This window comes from Pangasianodon hypophthalmus, chromosome 12, assembly GCF_027358585.1.
Source record: "Pangasianodon hypophthalmus isolate fPanHyp1 chromosome 12, fPanHyp1.pri, whole genome shotgun sequence".
Lineage (NCBI taxonomy): Eukaryota > Metazoa > Chordata > Actinopteri > Siluriformes > Pangasiidae > Pangasianodon > Pangasianodon hypophthalmus.
In genome coordinates, this window is record NC_069721.1 from 21845357 (window position 1) to 21862741 (window position 17385).

General features: G+C 40.3%; 1 protein-coding gene across 1 annotated transcript; it reads right to left on the reverse strand.

Annotated features, from left to right (window-relative positions):
* Nucleotides 1-647: 647 nt before the first annotated feature.
* Nucleotides 648-14827, reverse strand: synpo2lb (synaptopodin 2-like b). Its single transcript, XM_026914869.3, has 4 exons — nt 14501-14827; nt 10787-10938; nt 8781-9502; nt 648-5078 (listed from the first exon to the last, which is right to left on the reverse strand). The coding sequence occupies exons 1-4, from the start codon at nt 14600-14602 to the stop codon at nt 2437-2439; spliced, it is 3618 nt and encodes a 1205-aa protein (XP_026770670.1). The 5' UTR covers nt 14603-14827; the 3' UTR covers nt 648-2436.
* Nucleotides 14828-17385: the final 2558 nt, after the last annotated feature.

Consider the following 17385-nt stretch of genomic DNA (forward strand, 5'->3'; position numbering starts at 1 on the left):
GATGTTGATATTGGTCTACAAAATTGATTTTTTTGGTCTGGCCCACCTGACATTGTGGCTCATAACCTAAAAAGGAGTTTGACACCCCTGCTCTACAAGCTAGGTCTGTGATGCTGTCTTACTGGACAAGTAAAATCTTCCCAACATAACTTTGGGATGATGCCAGTGCAGAAAACTGGTGTTCAGTTAATAAAAGTACAGTCTCTCTGAACTTTGGGTCCCTGGAGGGCTAGTGGTTAGGCCTTGGCGCTCTTGCCGCCACGAACCAGGTTCGATTCCCATCCAGGGAACTGACCCCTGCCACTGGGGTTGCACAAGACACTGCACTCCCATTGCGTGTCCCAAGCCTGGATAAACATTGGGGAGGGTTGCGTCAGGAAGGGAATCTGGTATAAAAACTGTGCCAAATCAAACATGCAGACCAGTGATCTGCTGTGGCGACCCCTAATGGGAGCAGCCGACAGAAGGACAACAACAGTCTCTCTGAACTTTGATGCACAAATAGAGATGAGTGTAAAGTTGCTTTTAGATTGCAAATAGATGTGGAGTTTATCCATGAAGATATGATATATGATTGTGTTTGAGGAATGTTCATATGGTGTGGAGACAATGAAGGTGAATGTATCTGTAAACTGACAAGAAACATGTAATTTTTTGTTTTATTTTATTGCTCTGCTATAGTTTTAGTGTCTCATCTAATCAAGAAAGCAGTTGCCATCTGGCCAGACACAGAATACAATATCCAGAGCTTTCGTATTTCTGTTAAACAAGCTACTACCTGTCTTGCTGTGTTTTATTCATAGCGAAAGCTGTTGTTATGTCATTATAACAAAGCAAATATTTACCTTTAATGCATATTTTAAAAGAAAACTAAAGGCAGATAATACAATAGGAAAATTAACATCTTAAAACATCTTATCTTGGATTGTAAGACACAAACACACCATTGTCTGTGCCCTACAAGCCAAAATAAAAAAGGAGGGACTACTACTATGGATACTCTCAACAATATAGCCAACAACCAACTACCAAACCTCAGAGGAGAAATGGCACCAACCACAAAATTTGATTTTAGTTGACTATAGTGCTTGTTATGCTACAGTCTATACAGTCAGACAAAGGTACTAAGCTATACCTATCTATGTCACTGGGGTATGAATACATTACATGGTAATGTCAAAGCACTTTAAAAACCTAACTTTAAAAATGGTTTAAGGCACATATTTGGACCTTAAGGACTACTCTTTTACCTGTAATTATTTTTTAGAGTAAAGATTTAAAGGTACAATACATGCACTATTCCAAGCAAAAGATGTATGCTTGAGGGTACCACCCCAGGGACAAGGAAATGTACAGTTTACTACCTTTTTTCTACAGTTTACTACCTTTTTTCTTCGTATCTACATATATAATTTTTTACACATTTGGACAATTTCAGAAAAACTAAGTTCATTCACACGTGAAAAAAATATTTGAGATGCAAAAATACACACAAGAATAAAAAAGCAAAAGCATGAGCGATAATAAAAGCCAAAGCAGCAAAACTGAAAAAGATGCAACATTCAGTTGGTGTTTAAAAATGACACAATGGTTTTTTTCCCATCTTGTCATGCAATCATCTCAACTCCTCACAGGTGGATTCACATGCATTGCAGATTGTAGAAGAAGGCAGCGACAAGCGATCGGCAGGCTGAATCAGCAACAGACGCAGATGTGCACATGCATCAAGAAGCCACACTGATTTGTATCCAGATATGAGTAACTTTGGTTTGTACCATCTCTCCTGGTGAGGATGTCAATCATGTTTCCACACAGAATCCTTCAAGCATCTTTCCTATATCGCTTTTGTCACAATAACTGTGTCTTGCTGTCCATCACTGCTTCAAATATATCCACATTCTTTATAACATCCGATGACAAGTCCTTGAGTCAGTCACTGACAGTCCACAGCTCTTGACACTGAGAGCTGCACATTTTCATCTGTCTTTATTTTCATCTTCATCTTTCAAAGTTCCATCCCTCTTTTCAAACTATCAGTCTTTTTTTTTCTAGTGCTGCCTTTTTCGACGGCTTAAACAATGTCCCTGGTAGTTCCTTCTCCTGATAGATCCAGTTAATAAAATACCTTTAGAGCATTTTGTTGTTATTTAGCTGAAAAATATCCAAGTATTACCATTATACATAATTTTTTGTGCATCACACATTCATAAATTTAATAACAAGTGAAAGGACAGGAAATTTGCAGATCACAGCTGCAGCTATTTAAAGTGATGTACAAATGTTTGACAAATAAATCATGTTCTGAATAAATCATGTAATCGGTGACTTGCTCCTACTGTTCTGGTAAATGATTCACAACCAAAATGAAGTGTAATACATCCGCTTCAGGCAGGGTCTCTGATGCGGTTGGTGGTGGTTTTTATGACAGTCTATTGCTTAGTAGAGCATGGAGCCTGGCCTCCACACATTGGGCTGCAGCCCCATACTAGAGGTGCTAAAGCGTGGTCTAGGTGCTTGCAGATTTTGGCTACTTGCAGACACTGCCGAGCGCATACCACTTGGGGAGAGGGGACTCAGAGCCGGAGCGCTTTTAAACTGTTTGGCTGCCTGGAAAGGTGCATTGGCTTGCAAGGGAACAGGTCCTGGGATAGGCATTGGATTGGGTACAGGGGCAGTGGAAAGGATGGGAAGTGCTGGTAGGGCCCCTGTAGGGGGAGGAGGTGGTGGGGAGAAGGGTGCAGCAGATCGTGGAGTAACAGGAGGAGGTGAAGCAATGTCAGAACGCCACAGGGGCTCAGCCAGAGTGGTGGCAGAGCGTGGTACAATCACAGTGGGGTTCAGGGCTGTGGGTGCTGACATTGGTGTGGGAGTGGAAAAGCGCTTGATCTCATATATGCGTGGTGCTTTGACAGGCACTTGTTTCGGTGAGTTTAAGGTTGTGCCGACTAGCCCAACTCCATTTGCCATTGATGGCTGCTGCTGCTGTTGTTGATAGGTGGTGATAGTCTGGGGAACTCCTCCACCATAACTGAACAAGGAGGAATTGAGCTGATATGGCTGTCTGCTTAAGAAGTCCAGAGCTTTGATGCCTTGTTTGTGCTGACCAGGGTTTGTCTTTATTCCACTTCTTGCAGCCTCATTGGCCTTACCACCTCGTTGGGCCACTGGGGGGCAGGAGGGGGACAGCAATGGGTTGTAGCTGATAGGTGGAGGGGCACGAACATTGGAGGAATATTTCCAGTGAGCTGGAAGAGATGGAGTGGGCGAGGGATCTCGTGGCTTGGCTGGAGACTTTGGTTGTTTGTCCACCACATAGCGATCCATTCGACTCTGTCGACGAGCAAACAGATCTGCTCCTTTTCCTCCCATCTGGGGGATATCAATTGTACTGTTTGATGGCTTAGGAGCGACCAGGGGAGGTATCTTGCTCCTTTGAGCCTGCATGAAGTTGCAAGCCTCAGCACCCAGGTTGAGGTGATCTTCCTCTGGACCTGACTCAAATCCTGGCTCTGCCCCGGAACGGGACCTCTCATCCAGGTTCTGCACTAGAGACAGCAGTTCAGGGTTGTAGGACACAGGTTTCTTCTCTTCAGTTTTATTGAACATAGGCTTCTTAGTGCCACGGCGGCGGGCTTCCTGCAAGATGCCTGTTCGGACAGCAGGTACAGAGATACGCTGCTCTCGAGAAGAAATTCCTGTACTCGTATTGGAAAGGGGATACTGATGGACTATGGGAGACTCTGTTGTTCCAGATGTTGTGGTTGCCACTGAGATATATGGGTTGAAAGAAACTTTGTGAGGTGATGGTGGTGGTTGCATGTTTGGGCCCTGAGAGGCCGGTGCAGGTACTTGAACAGGGGTTGGGGCTGGGACATGGGGAAGGGATGGGCTAGGGGTATACGTGGATAAATATGACTGTGATGACACAGAGGGTGGTGGTGGAGGTTGAGCCATGACAGGCGATGGGCTAAAGGACATGTTTTGTGTTGGTTGTGAAGAAAAAGACTGGGAACTCATAGCTGGAGCTAAGTTAGATGTTGGAGTAGGGGCAGCTGGAGGAGAGTGATAAGCAGGCATGCCTGAACTCTGTTGTGCAAAAGGTGTAGCATTTAAAGAAGCAGCAGAAAATGGGGCAGAGGCTACAGAGGAGGATGGAGACAAGACAGAGGCGGGGACACTGACAGTGGATGGTCTTAGGGGGATGTACAGGGATGTACTGGCAATTGCTCTCTTCCCATCAGAGCCAATAGGAGAGAAAGAAGCTGGTACTGTTGCCACAGACACTGCTTGGGCCTGAAGTGATGTTTTCTTGGCGGTATTGGGCTTGAAGGCAACTGGGGCTGTTGCAGCTCTTTGGCTGACACAGCCTGGGGCAAAAGGCCTTGCAGTTCTGTTGAGAACTGAGCTTCCAGAGGAAGCATCTGACTGCTCTGGAAAGGCTCCTGACATAGTGGGCATGGGAGTCTGGCCTGGTGAAGACAACACTAAGCTGGTTCTGCTCACCACCACAGGCTCCCCATTCACCATGCTGGTATTGTGGGAGGAGATTGGGGTCATTGGAGTAACAGACGTGTAGGTCAGCATGGTGTCAGGCTGCTGCTGGGGCATGGGGGTCGGTGTAGGAGTAATAGGTGTTGGTATATGTTTCTCAGCCTTCTTCCTCTGCTGCTCAAAGAGCTGTGCCCCTCTCCCTGAAGTGTCACTCAAGCCCAGGCTACCCTCTGCCTCCCCATCAGACAGCACACATGCCGATGTCCTCCTCTCTAAAACGTCCAGGTAGCCACTGTCCCAGGTAGGGTCTGGTGCTGCAGAAAGGCTGTCCTCGTCAATCTCTGACTCACTGCCAAGGAAAAGGCTCTCGTCCTCCGTCTCGCCGTCTGTGTTGCTGCAGGTGTCAGTGTCAACACTGCCAAAGCAGGTGAGTGTGTATTTTTTAGCCCTCTGCCGGCGCTTTTTGAACATAAGCACACCTTTAGAGTGAGGGTTCGGAGCGTCTGTCAGCAAAGACGCAATGGTGCGACACTTGGATCGAGCCTCCTTCACCTGCTTGTCCTGTACGCTCTCACTTCTGTGCAGTTCTAAGGATGAAAGGAGACAGTTAGAGTTCCTACTACAGTCAAAACAAATTATAGGGGATAATAGGTTTTCAATGGTCAAAGAGAGATTTTTTTTCTGATATTTTATATGTCCTGATGTAAAGTGAGATCATTCCCTGAATTTGTAAATGACAGGTGCCTTCCTATAACATCACAAGAATTGGTGAGTTTCAAATGCAAAATATCACTTCGACAGAATATATGGGTTTTGTGAACAGACATACTCATTACTAAGCGCCAGGCTAAAGTTTAATAATTGACCAGATAAATAGACAAAATCCCATTCACTATTTATTTCAAAAATACCTAACATTTTAACTTTTTTAAAGTTTGTTTGAGCTACTGCTGAAAATGATTTTAATATCTAATGTAATAAAAGAGCTGAAATAGGACATTGTAATGTGCTGAGGTAGTTGTTGAAAGCGTGTCTGGCAAAGATATGCCTATGATAAATCTATGAGCTCACTCTTTACTACAAATAGCCCTACACATTCTAACAGTAGGAGAGAGTGACCTCTAAAGAGAAAAACTGACAGTCTTCACAGTCGACAAAACCTAACTATAGATAACAAAGTATTGGCATATGTTGAAACATTTTGTGTTACACTTTCATGTAATGCCTCAAGCTGAAAATGTGTCTTACTGTGTAAGACAGACACTAAATTAATCTATTTCAAAATACAATAAAATGTAATTTACTTATCAAAATTATCAAACATGAATATGAACATATGAATGCGTCTATATCCACTGAGATGTACATAGTGACTATTCAGTAATCAAAACTTCTAACTGTATGAGACATCATTTCCAGTTTTCAAAAAAATGTCTGAAAAAAAAAAGTTTGTCCAAACAGCTCAGTAACCTAAAACTCGGTAGATAAAATATTTCATTGTTTACTTAAGTTCTGTCCAAAATCTTCCTTCCATTTTTTGTTTTGCTTGGGATTAAAAAAATAGGTCCCATCCTAAAGTATGCCAGGATACTCAGAGTTATAAAAGAGCTCAGGTTTTACCTGTGTAGACAGTGGGTGCTACATGCGCAAGCTCGGAAAGTGATGTGAGGTTCTTCATGATGTGTTTGTTCTCCTACCTTCCCAACGTCAGTTTCGAATGGAAGGACACATACACTCACATGCTAGTAGAGAGCAGCCAGGTGGAGACTCTGTCCACATCACCCTCAAATCCTTCTGCCTATAGTCTGGGGTGAGACCTTTTAAAGAGCATTCATCTACCCACAAGATCCTGCCACAGGCCCAATGAAACCCTATTATGTCATTGAAACTATTTCAGTCGGTGAGTAGTGCTGATGAACACTGCCCACCTGTCCAGGCACAAAACTGGGCACTGTCTGCCCTGACTGTTTAGTAATACCCCATTGGCTTTAAGTATTGTTTGATTCACAGAGTTGTGAGGAACAAACTGCTCATGATTGCCATCATCATTCATTACTGTCGTCATCGGTGTCTGTGTTGACACATAACACCATACTGCTATGTGCAATTTCGTGCACCCTGTCTCATGCCTTGTAAACCAGTATGAGACTAGCAATAAGAGAAGGTTGTCTTTGAAAGCAGAAGGCTTAACATTATCTCTTTTCCAAAGCATTTGGTCATGTTGTTATTCTCAGATAGATTAGTCTAATAATAATGCTTCAGATGATCTCCATCTTCACTTGGGACACTACATTTCATTGTACCAACTACCCTAACAAATTCCACCAATGGTATTGATGTTACATGGTCAAATACATCAGCATTATTCCCTATGGCTGTTCCCAAATCACATTCTGGCTATTCACTATTAAATCTGACAACAAAGATCTCCCAAAGCTCCCCAGTTCTCTAATGTTCTCATTTTTTATTTTTTAAAAAGAAAACAAGTATACAAACGAGAATTTGAGAGAACGTGAGTTTGTATAAACCTCTCTGAAATAATCATTGACAGCAAGGTGACCTTCCATGATTGGATATGGGCGCTGTGCCCTGTGCTGAGAGCCGAAACACTTCAGAGATAAGAGTCAGCACCTCATCATCCAAGATACTAGATACGTAGTATTAACCCCCGCGTGTCAGCTACACATAAAAATAGATAAGTAATATATGTATGTATGTATGTATGTATAGCTATATATCTGTTAAAAATAGCTGACTGGCCTTGATTACATTTGTCTTATTAGTTGATTTAAGAAGAATAAGAAGAAGAAAAAGAAAGCTTATTTAACATAGTTTTGACATGTCTTTCATCTAGTTCATGTTTCTAAAATGTTATGGTCAAATCCAATCAAACAGTGACTGCATAAAAACCATTATCTTTCAGGTTGTTTTTCTGAAAATGTTGAATGAAAAAATCTACTCAGTGAATCTATTCAACACACATCAATCATATTCAATCATATTACACTTGCTGGTGTCTACGTTTAGGTCATCTGCTTACACAGTGATCTAAATATACCTCATGCACATTTTACTGTGCCCAGCAAAGGAAATAACAAAACCTTGGGACCAGAAATAGATATAATATAGATAGATAATATGCAAATAAAATATAAAAGTCTGTTCTGTGGGTGTTTAGATAAAAATGAAGGTGGTCCAAAACAGAACAACACATGAAACAAAATCAGTGACAGAGGCAAAGCTCCTAAAACGTGCAACAGACATGGAGCAGCAACTGGACATGCCATTCCAGGCATGCAACTGAAGTACTTGCATTATTAGACTGAGTCAGATGGAAAATATAGCCTCAGGTTCTTCCTCTCTCCCTCCTGCCTTTCCCGTACTGCCTGTCACCATAAAACTAATTCAACAGGACTATAGAAGAACCCCCATTGCCACATATATGAGCTCACCACTCCACCATACTCCAGTTACAAAGTCACAGCGCAGGAACTTATAGAGCAACCACTTCCAAGTACCTATATGTGTACAGATACCATAAACTATATACAACTGAGCATGTTCATATTATTTTTTTTTATGTATTAAGTTTCACTTATAAGTATAGTTATATGTATCTGAAATCTTTTGGGATATATTAATAGTAATGTCATTCATGTCAGCGCTGTTCCATTATTATAGCACCTGACAGCGTTGTGTGGTTAAAGATAAACGCTAGCGATTTAGTCTGAAATTCATGGCACTTTCAATAAGTGGCCACTGGGGGGCAACATGAGAACTGCTTGTTTCTAATTAGAGTGTATAAGGTAAGACAGGAAAAGACCCTAGAGGGAAAAAAAAAGCAGCCATCAGCCCTTTTTAGATATATCTAAAAATTTCAAAAGGATTTGTGGTACAGTAGTTTTGCAAGCCAGACTTCTAGCTTTTACTGAAGAGTCTGGTATGTTTCATAAGTAAATGTGGCCAAGAATTGCCTACATGTACAGGACAAGGCAGGTTCATTGACACTGCAAACATCCAACTACATGTACTGTTGACTGTCTTCAGTCTAGTGACTATATATTTGCCCAAAAAGATCACTTTGTCATGTTTTTTTTTAGAAATTAGTTTTCAGTATACAGAAGTGTAGAGAGACAAGCAGTCTTCAACCTTCAAGATTCTGAAGGTTGTGGCCAGAAAAGTGTACAAAACCTACAGGGCATTTAAGGACTGATATACTGAATAGTGCCACAGTAATGTGTGTATGTATAGCATGTGTACAAGGTGTGTACTGTGGGTTAGGTACTCACTGGCTTCCTTGGCTTTATCCATATATGTCATGGTGAGCTCTTCATCTACAGGGTTATCCACAGGACCCACCATTGGCACCAGCTGTGTGTAGGATTTGCGCATGAGTGCCTCTTTGGCCCGCATTGGGGATACAAGTGGAACTGTAGGGGGTTCCTGGAATCCATTATCCATCTCTACAGCACCTGATGGGTTTTGATCAGAATTCTCAGAAGAGTGCTCAGCCTGAAGAGACCACTCCACCCCGTTTGGCTGGTACACCACCTCTCTTCGTGCCACTCCAGGTAAACTCTTCTGCTGCGGAAGCCCCGCCCCCTCATGTGTGCCATTAGGAATGGCCCAGGATGGAGTCTGGGAGTATGCAGACATATCAGATGTGCTCTCACAGCCACTCATCTCAGAGTTGTCATCCTGAAGGGGTGAGCTTCGGCCAAGGGCTTTGGCTGGGGAGCTGCTGGGACTGCGACGCTTCTGCTTGCGCTGTCTGTCCTGAGCTGCAACATCTGCATCACTGTCCGTCTCACCATAATATGCTTCACTATCAGGAGGGGATCTCAGAAATTCTGGACCATTGGTGGGTGACATGAGTGATCCTCTATGGACAGATGACACTTTCGAGGACACTGGAGGAGATAAAGCTCTGAGTGCTGCTCGGTATTCTTTATCAATGCGAGGAGAGGGGGCTCGATCCAGTAGGACTACTGATGGGAACCCCACAGGGGCCCTGAAATGAAAAATAAAATTGCAAAATTAAATATAGAGCATGGCAGCCATTATACAACACTTAAAAAACTAGCATGATGCAAACTATTCTAATATTGTTGTCACAGTTTGTTATCAGGATTTGTGATCAACTGAGAAATATAGTGTTTGGAAATGTAATGAGTAGTAATTATAGTTTTTTATAGTTCAGATGAAATACAAATGCTTCAAAACCACACTATTAATACACTAATTAAAAAGTAAATGTACTTTGATACTTCCCAGCTCTGCTCACTAGGTTATAATTATATAAACTAGTTTTTATAATCAGATCTTAATAACTATTGTTGTGACTAGCCTTTACTAGAGGGTCTGGTATTTTTCACCAATAAATGTTGCCAAGACTCTCCTTCTGAGAAAAAAATCTTCTGAGAAAAATCTTGGTTGACTGACACTGGAAACATCCAACTATGCATATGCATGAAATGCTGTGCACTTTTGTCAACCTAGTGACTAAATATTCTTCCAAAAAGGAATCATTTTGTCATGTTTTTCAGAAGTTTGTTTTTAAGTATCTGGAAGTGTAGGGAGACAATCAAAAATCACCCTTCAAGATTCTGAAGCTTGTGGCCTGAAAAGTGTACAAAAGTTATCAGAAACTCCGTGAGGCAAAGACAAAACATTTGAGAGCTGATACTGCTTGAAACTGTCTTATAAGTTATATTATATCTGTAGATTATACAAAAATATAGTTTTTGGAAATGTAATGAATGGAAAGTATAGATTTCTTTTTTGAAAGTAAAGATGCTTGAAAACCATACTTTGGTATAATAAATAAGTAATTGCACTTTAATACTTCCCGGGTAGGGTGGTTTGTCACCCTCTAGGGCACATCTTCTGTGTAGAAATTAAGTTATTGTCTATAATTTGACCTTAATGACTATTGTATCTTAAATAAGTAAAGCTGCATTATATTAACTTTTCTGGGCGAAAGGTACTAAAGGTACAAAGAACATTCAAAGGTCAAGTTGATTCTCATGAAAATTTTAATAGAATATTCTTTGTGGGTAGAAAGTTCAGGAATAGCTAGACTAGTGCCAACAAGTAGCCAAAAATCAATCTTTCTTTCTTTTACTTCTTAAATTTATTTATTTATTACTATACAGTTATAGAAGTCCCTGGCTGCAAGAACTTTGATGACCCCCGGATTACAGTGTACCACCACAGTGACAAGAAAGTACAGTTCCGTACCTTTTTTCTGAGAGCGACGTGAACCTTTATCATTGTGTTGCATACAAACTTATACCTTTTAATCCGTAAATGAAGGGTTCCCCGGCCACTGTCGATCAGATTCATGGCCTCAGCATGAGACAGTTCACCACACAGCACATCATTAATCGACACCAGTTCATCAGCCTCCCGAAGACCTGCTCGGCAAGCCTTACTGCGCTTCCTTACCTACACCAGCAGGGGGAGACAATGTCAATACAAATAACATGAATAATAAAACTCTCACACTTTCAGCAACTCATTTCTCTGAGCTCACTCGTGAGGTCACTCATTAACACATATCATCTTAAAAATTATCTAAAACAACAGATATTCACATGAAAGTCAAGTTACTTTGAGTCACATATGTTGCTCAGCTGTTTTCTTCACCATAGCACCATAGGCTATTCATTTGTAAAGCTATAATTAGCAGCTCTCTGTGCAGATATGCTAGAATCAAAATAAATGAATGTCATTTACCACCTAACTGCTCCATCTGTTACCTGAAAACCCATCATTAGACTCTGTCATTCAACAGGGGACTTAGTGAGGATGGAATCAATCCAAGCATACCATAAAGTAATTTCAGCAAGTTGACGCTAATGCTATTGTCAGCTATCAGCTGTATTAGCATTAGCATAAAATAGCATAAAAGCAGTGTCATGTCTTTGAAAGTAGAGAGCTTAAAACCAGCTAAACAGTACATGTTTGAAACATGAACGTTTCTACAGCTATCTAAATTTGTTTATCTACTTTTCTTTCTTTCTTTCTTTATTACTTTCTTTCTTTCTTTTGGACTGTCTGCTCTGTGTAAATTGTGTGACTGCGTAAATCAGCACTAGCTAATGCTTAGGCTTGTGCTCATGCTCACACTTAGCTCCAAAGATATATGTAAATCAAATGATGCAATTATTGGTTTTAAAAGGCTATGATTACAGTTTTCATATAGGTTTCTTTCTTTTTTTTCAGTACTAGCACATCATTAATAGTGGTTATAACATTTACATTTATTTTAACAATAATTTTTAGTAAGTCTTCATTCCAAATCTGAAGAAGTAACAGACATGCCTCAGATATCATTTACATTTGTGATCATTCTAACACAAATGAAATTAGAACTTTTCCCTGAAATATTCCTTCAAATGAGCTTATAAGGCTAATTCTATAACAGTAAACAAGCAATTATAGACTAATTGTCCTAAAGGCAAGGACATACAGTAACCTTGAGATAACAGCTCTTGGCTCTGTGTTCTCGTTTGTCATGATGTGCTAGAATCCACCTGTCAGATAGGAGCATGTTGTTCTATCACCCACTTCACCAGCACATGCCATCTTTATCCACTAGCCCTGATATTAGTATCTGCTTCCAACAGTAGGGATTTTCCTTTTACAAAGTGCAGCAGTGTGGTTGATCATCTATAAATAAGACCCAATTCTTAGTACAGAAGTAATTCTGAATGTTTCTCAAACAAATGTGATGTCCCACAGTATTGTGTATTTAAGAATTGTAAGAATTTGGAAATAAGAATTTGTTCATAATACACACAATACTCCACACAGGCAGTAACCCGAAATCAGGATCAAACCAGGGATACCTACTGTACATATACTCTTACCCGCCACTTTATTAGGTACCCCTGCTGATTCAAACCAATCATGTGGCAGCAGTTCAGTGCATAAAATCATGCAAATATAGGTCAAGAGTTTTGGTTAACATTAACATCAAACATCAGAATAAGGAAAAAATGTGATTTTTTTTTTACTGACCATGGGATTGTTGTTGGTTGGCTTAAGTATTTTAAAAAAGTTTTGATCACCTGAAATTTCCACCCAGAAAAATCTAGAATTTACACAGAAGCGTGTGAAAAACAAAAAACATCCAGTGAGTTGCACTTCTGCGTGCTGAAATGCCATGTTGATGAGAGAGATCAGAGGAAAATGGCCAGACTGATTTGAGCTAGACAGGAAGGCTACAGTAACTCAAATAACCACTCTTTACAACCCTGGTGAGCTGAAAAGCATCTCAGAAAGCACAATACATCAAGCCTTGAAGTGGATGGGCTACAACAGTCAATCAAGTTCTATACCTGTCATACTCACCAAAACCAGACAGATGAAGATTGGCAGAACATTGCCTGGTCTTTTTCCAAATTTTTAACTGTCCAGTGTTTATGAGACTGTGTCCACTGTAGTTTCAGATTCCTTTTTCAACTTTTCCATTCGTGAGCAACTAGCATATAACACTTTATATGAGGTCATTCACATTCCAGTTAAATCATGAACATACACTTAAGCTAAACCTAAGCTAAACGCTTAATCATGATTCACCTTGGCTTGATATTTAGTTTTATCTAATGGGCAAAGAATGTGGACTAAATGAACAACATGCACACCTAGTGCCAGGGCAGCTGTTCCCTCTCTACATGGGGCATGTCATGAATTCACCATGTGTTCCCCATAGAGCCTAAATAAAGTCCTCAGCATTTTGTCAGGAGGTAGTTGTCAATCGGCTACAACAGGTTCTTTTTGACAATGCACTGCAGCTTGTGGTTCGAGTTGAGCCCAGGGACTAACATCAAATCATGAAGTATTTAGGAGCCGACATTGGTTTTGACTAAATGTGGCTCACTGGAACATTTCAAAGACTAAATGTTGTTGTCTGTTTAAATGTCACCAAGGTTGTTCCGCATGTCTATGTTAAAAGAGGCAATCAGGACGGCCGGAGGATCTGAATATCTCATTTGGGAACAATACTAGCAGTGGAAAAAAAGGTCATGTCACAGACAGATAAAACTCCACAGAGGTGACCTTGTTTCTAACAGAAGAGACAAAAAGCAGAATGGGGTAGGGGTTGTTCAAGAAATTGGCTTTTTTTGTAATTGTCATAAAACTGGGATCATAAGAGCATGAGTGCACACTACCATTTATTAACCTACAAGTGCAGACTAGACTATACCCAGCTATGGCTCATCCCTCCAAAATAGCTCCTAGATCAGGGAAAATGTACCACACATCATCTAAGTCATCGTTTAGCAGATGTGCCATGGTGTATAAATATACAAATACAAATATAAATCTGAGGCTGTAATTTTACTCAGTCCTGAGATAACATCCGCATTTAGACAAGCCATTGGAAAGTTTTGGGTTTCAGGGAAAGCCAAATAAAAAGCTGACAATGTGATAAGAGCAAAGAGATATGCTGTAAAGAGCCTGGTTTATCTGGTGCACGCAAACTCTCTGACCTCAGACCAAGACTGAATCAAAAGTGATCAAACACAATGTTGTGGATGGAAATTTGTAAATAAATCTGGTATCACATAAGATATGGTATTATAATAGTAATTGTAGTACTGATAACAGCATAAGATACACTATAATTCTTTCTTTAATAGCTAATCACTGGGTTTTTTTAAATTCCTTATCATAATCATCAGCAAATAAGTGGTAAAATGTTCACAAAATCACAGACATGTGTATAACATTGATGGATCGACTAAAAAATTCCCTCGTCCTCCCTAAAGGTAATACCTAAAACATGTGTTTGAAGATTACACCTGTTGGCTTCATGGATTCATACTAATGGTGTGGGCCCCACTGGTATGGCTCTCACCATCTCTCTCACACGCACACACACGCACGCACACACAAAACCAAATTTAGAATCCTGAAACAAGATCTACGTGCAGTAGAACTGTAAATAGTTTTACAGTAGTGAAAAGGAAATCAGCAATATAAAGCAATACAATCTTACCTTAGACACTTGAAGGGGTTGCTTCTGCTCTATTCCTCCTTGCAGTCGAAACCCCCAAGGGGCTCCACCTGAGAGGGTGACCACTACTTCTTCTGCCACCATTTTGCCAGTATTCGTCTGAATGTGCGCCTCTCTGATCACGCTCAGTCTTCTCGTCCCATCACTGGAACCGTGGCCGTAATCAGTGGCCCTGTGTGCTCTGCTTCTGCCGGTTCACTTCACTATCAGTGTGAGAAGGTTGGGCAGAATGAGAGTGGGGTAATGGAGTGGGGTGGGGGTAATGAAGGATTTCCATGACTGCTCTCTCTCTCTCTCTCTCTGTCTCTCTCTCTCTCTTCTCTGGAATGCCGTGTTGGAGGGTGGGGTGTTGGGGAGCATGGTGTGGATCCAGACCCTCCTTCGTGGCCACACTTGTCCTGTCAATCCTCAACTAGAGGATGCTGATAGACCCTCTAAAGATAGCCTAAAAGCCACCAGTGGGCTTTGAGTTTTGTCTGTGGTAGCCCTGAGTTAGAAATTGTGATAAGGATATGTATTTCAAAAGGCCATGGTGAAAACATGTTTGAACTAATATACAGTTGTAGTCATAAGTTTATATCTGCCTTGCAGAATCTGCAAAATGTTATTATTGCAATATTGTTATTATTTTGTCTTCTGGGAAACTATCTTATGTAGCTTCTGAAGGGCAGTACTGAATGAAAAAAATAAGATCATTAAACAAAATAATAGTAATAATTTACACCAATCACCCTGTTCAAAAGTTTACATCCCCTTGGCGCTTAATGTAATGTGTTGCCTTCTTGAGCATCACTGAATGTTTGCACCTTTTGTAATAGTTTTGTACGAGTCCCTCAGTTGTCCTCAGTGTGAAAAGAGGGATCTCAACATCATATAGCCACTGCTGGAAAGGGGTCAAATATGCAGAAGATGCTGGGAAAGCAAAGAATGTGCAGAACCTTGAGGATTTTTCTGAAGAAGTGGGCAGTTTAACTGCTGAGGACAAATAAGGGACTCATGAACAACTATCACAAAACATAAAAACAGTCACTGATCATCCAGGTAACAACACACATTATTAAGGATTGAGCATGTGTAAACTTTTGAACTGGTTGAACTTTTGAACATCTGCAAACAAAATGCAATTGTTATGATCCCCCTTATTTTTTTTAATTATTAACATATTGCAGATTCTGCAAGGTGTATGTAAACTTATGACACCCAACTGTAATACATATTTTATACAGTTGTTTCTCACATTTTTCTCACTTGTTCAGTTTAACAGCATTTTACAGTGCCTTACATAAGTATTCATCCTCTTGAATATAGAGTTTCTCCCATTTTTTGTGTTATAGCATGGAACTGAATGTACTTAATTAGGATTAAACATCATGAATTTACACAAAATAGCCCATTACATTGAAGTGTGTGTGTGTGGGGGGGGGGGGGGGGTGGATTTTAAATAATATGCAGAAATATTAGCCAGATGGTAGAAGCTGTTCACAGGATAGTCGTAGCCTGGACACTCCACAAAACCAGGCTTTATCGCTTTATTGAGAGGCAAAAAAGAAAGAACTTACTGAAAAAAATCCATATGAAAGCTATAGTTTGAGAATCAGCAAACATCTCATGGTCTGCTTTTTGGCCTTGTCGCAAAGCACTTTGTTTTCTAAAAAAAAAAAAAAAACACTGCTCATCACACTAAGAACACCATCCTCATGGTGAAGCATAGTGGTGGTGGCATAATGTTGTGGGAAAGCTTTTCATTAGCAGCAATTGGGAAACTTGTGAGGGTTGAGGGCAAGATGGATGGAGCCAAGTAGATGGCAATCCTAGAAGAAAACCTATTCCAGTCTGCAAATGACTTGAGACTGGTGCACATGTTCACCTTCCAAAAGATTGACCCTAATCGTATTGCCAAAGCTCCAATGGAGTGGTTCAAAACCAAGAACGTGAATCTGTTAGAATGGCCCAATCAAAGCTCAGACCAGAATCCAGTTGTGAGTCTGTGCCAAGACTCCATCCAATCTGACAGATCATGAACAGTTTTGCCAAGAAGAATGGGCAAAACTATCAACGCCCAGGTATGCAAAGCTGATAGACACAAATCCCATAGGCATACTTATTCAACCAACAAATTTCTCCTTTATTGTATAATTAACCTTTGACAATAAAAAAACATATTTGCATATTGTGTTGTCCATCGATCTCCGTTCCAGGTTGTAACATGACAAAATGTGGAAGTTCAATGGGGGGTGAATACTTATGCAAGTCACTGTAATACTGCTCAAAATTTTGCATACACATAAAAAAGACAAAGAATTTGCATTTCTTAAGTAATAAAAATGGTCAAACAGTGCTAAAATATAGAAATTATGATAAGACATATCAGTTCTAACTATCTGCCTGATTGCTTGGCCAGTTTTTGTCCATTTAATCTTGACACATCTGCTAAACCCCAGATATCACACACTATTTTTAAAAAATATTTATTATGCAATTATTATGCAATCATAACTTTAACATTCCTCCTGCACATGTAATTTTGGGTTGCAAATTTTTAAGATTTAATATTTGAGTGCTGTTAGAGCATGGAAGACACTAAAGTAATACAAGCAGAAAACTCAGCTTAATTTAAAGGTGTAGTTTAAAAATAATTTTAAAAGCTGTTTCAGAACTGTGGTTTGTAATATTACCAGGCAGTGGATCTCGTTAGTTTCTTCATTTCACATCCTGTTTACACTTCTCCAGAAATTAGCTCCGCCCCAGACAAAACAGAGCGACACAACAACTCTTGAGTTTCAAAAGATAGGCAGCACTGGATGACTGGAAAGTAAAAATTCTGTTCAGTGTTTTTATTGCAATTGCAACTCACCACCGGTGCAGCA

Bases quoted from the DNA above. Each gene is read 5' to 3' on its own strand.
- synpo2lb (XM_026914869.3), bottom strand. From the start codon at position 14,602: ATGGTGGCAGAAGAAGTAGTGGTCACCCTCTCAGGTGGAGCCCCTTGG. The intron at 10,939-14,500 runs GTAAGATTGTAT...CTGCTGGTGTAG, and splicing joins AACCCCTTCAAGTGTCTAAG to GTAAGGAAGCGCAGTAAGGC. The intron at 5,079-8,780 runs GTGAGTACCTAA...TTTCATCCTTAG, and splicing joins GGATAAAGCCAAGGAAGCCA to AACTGCACAGAAGTGAGAGC.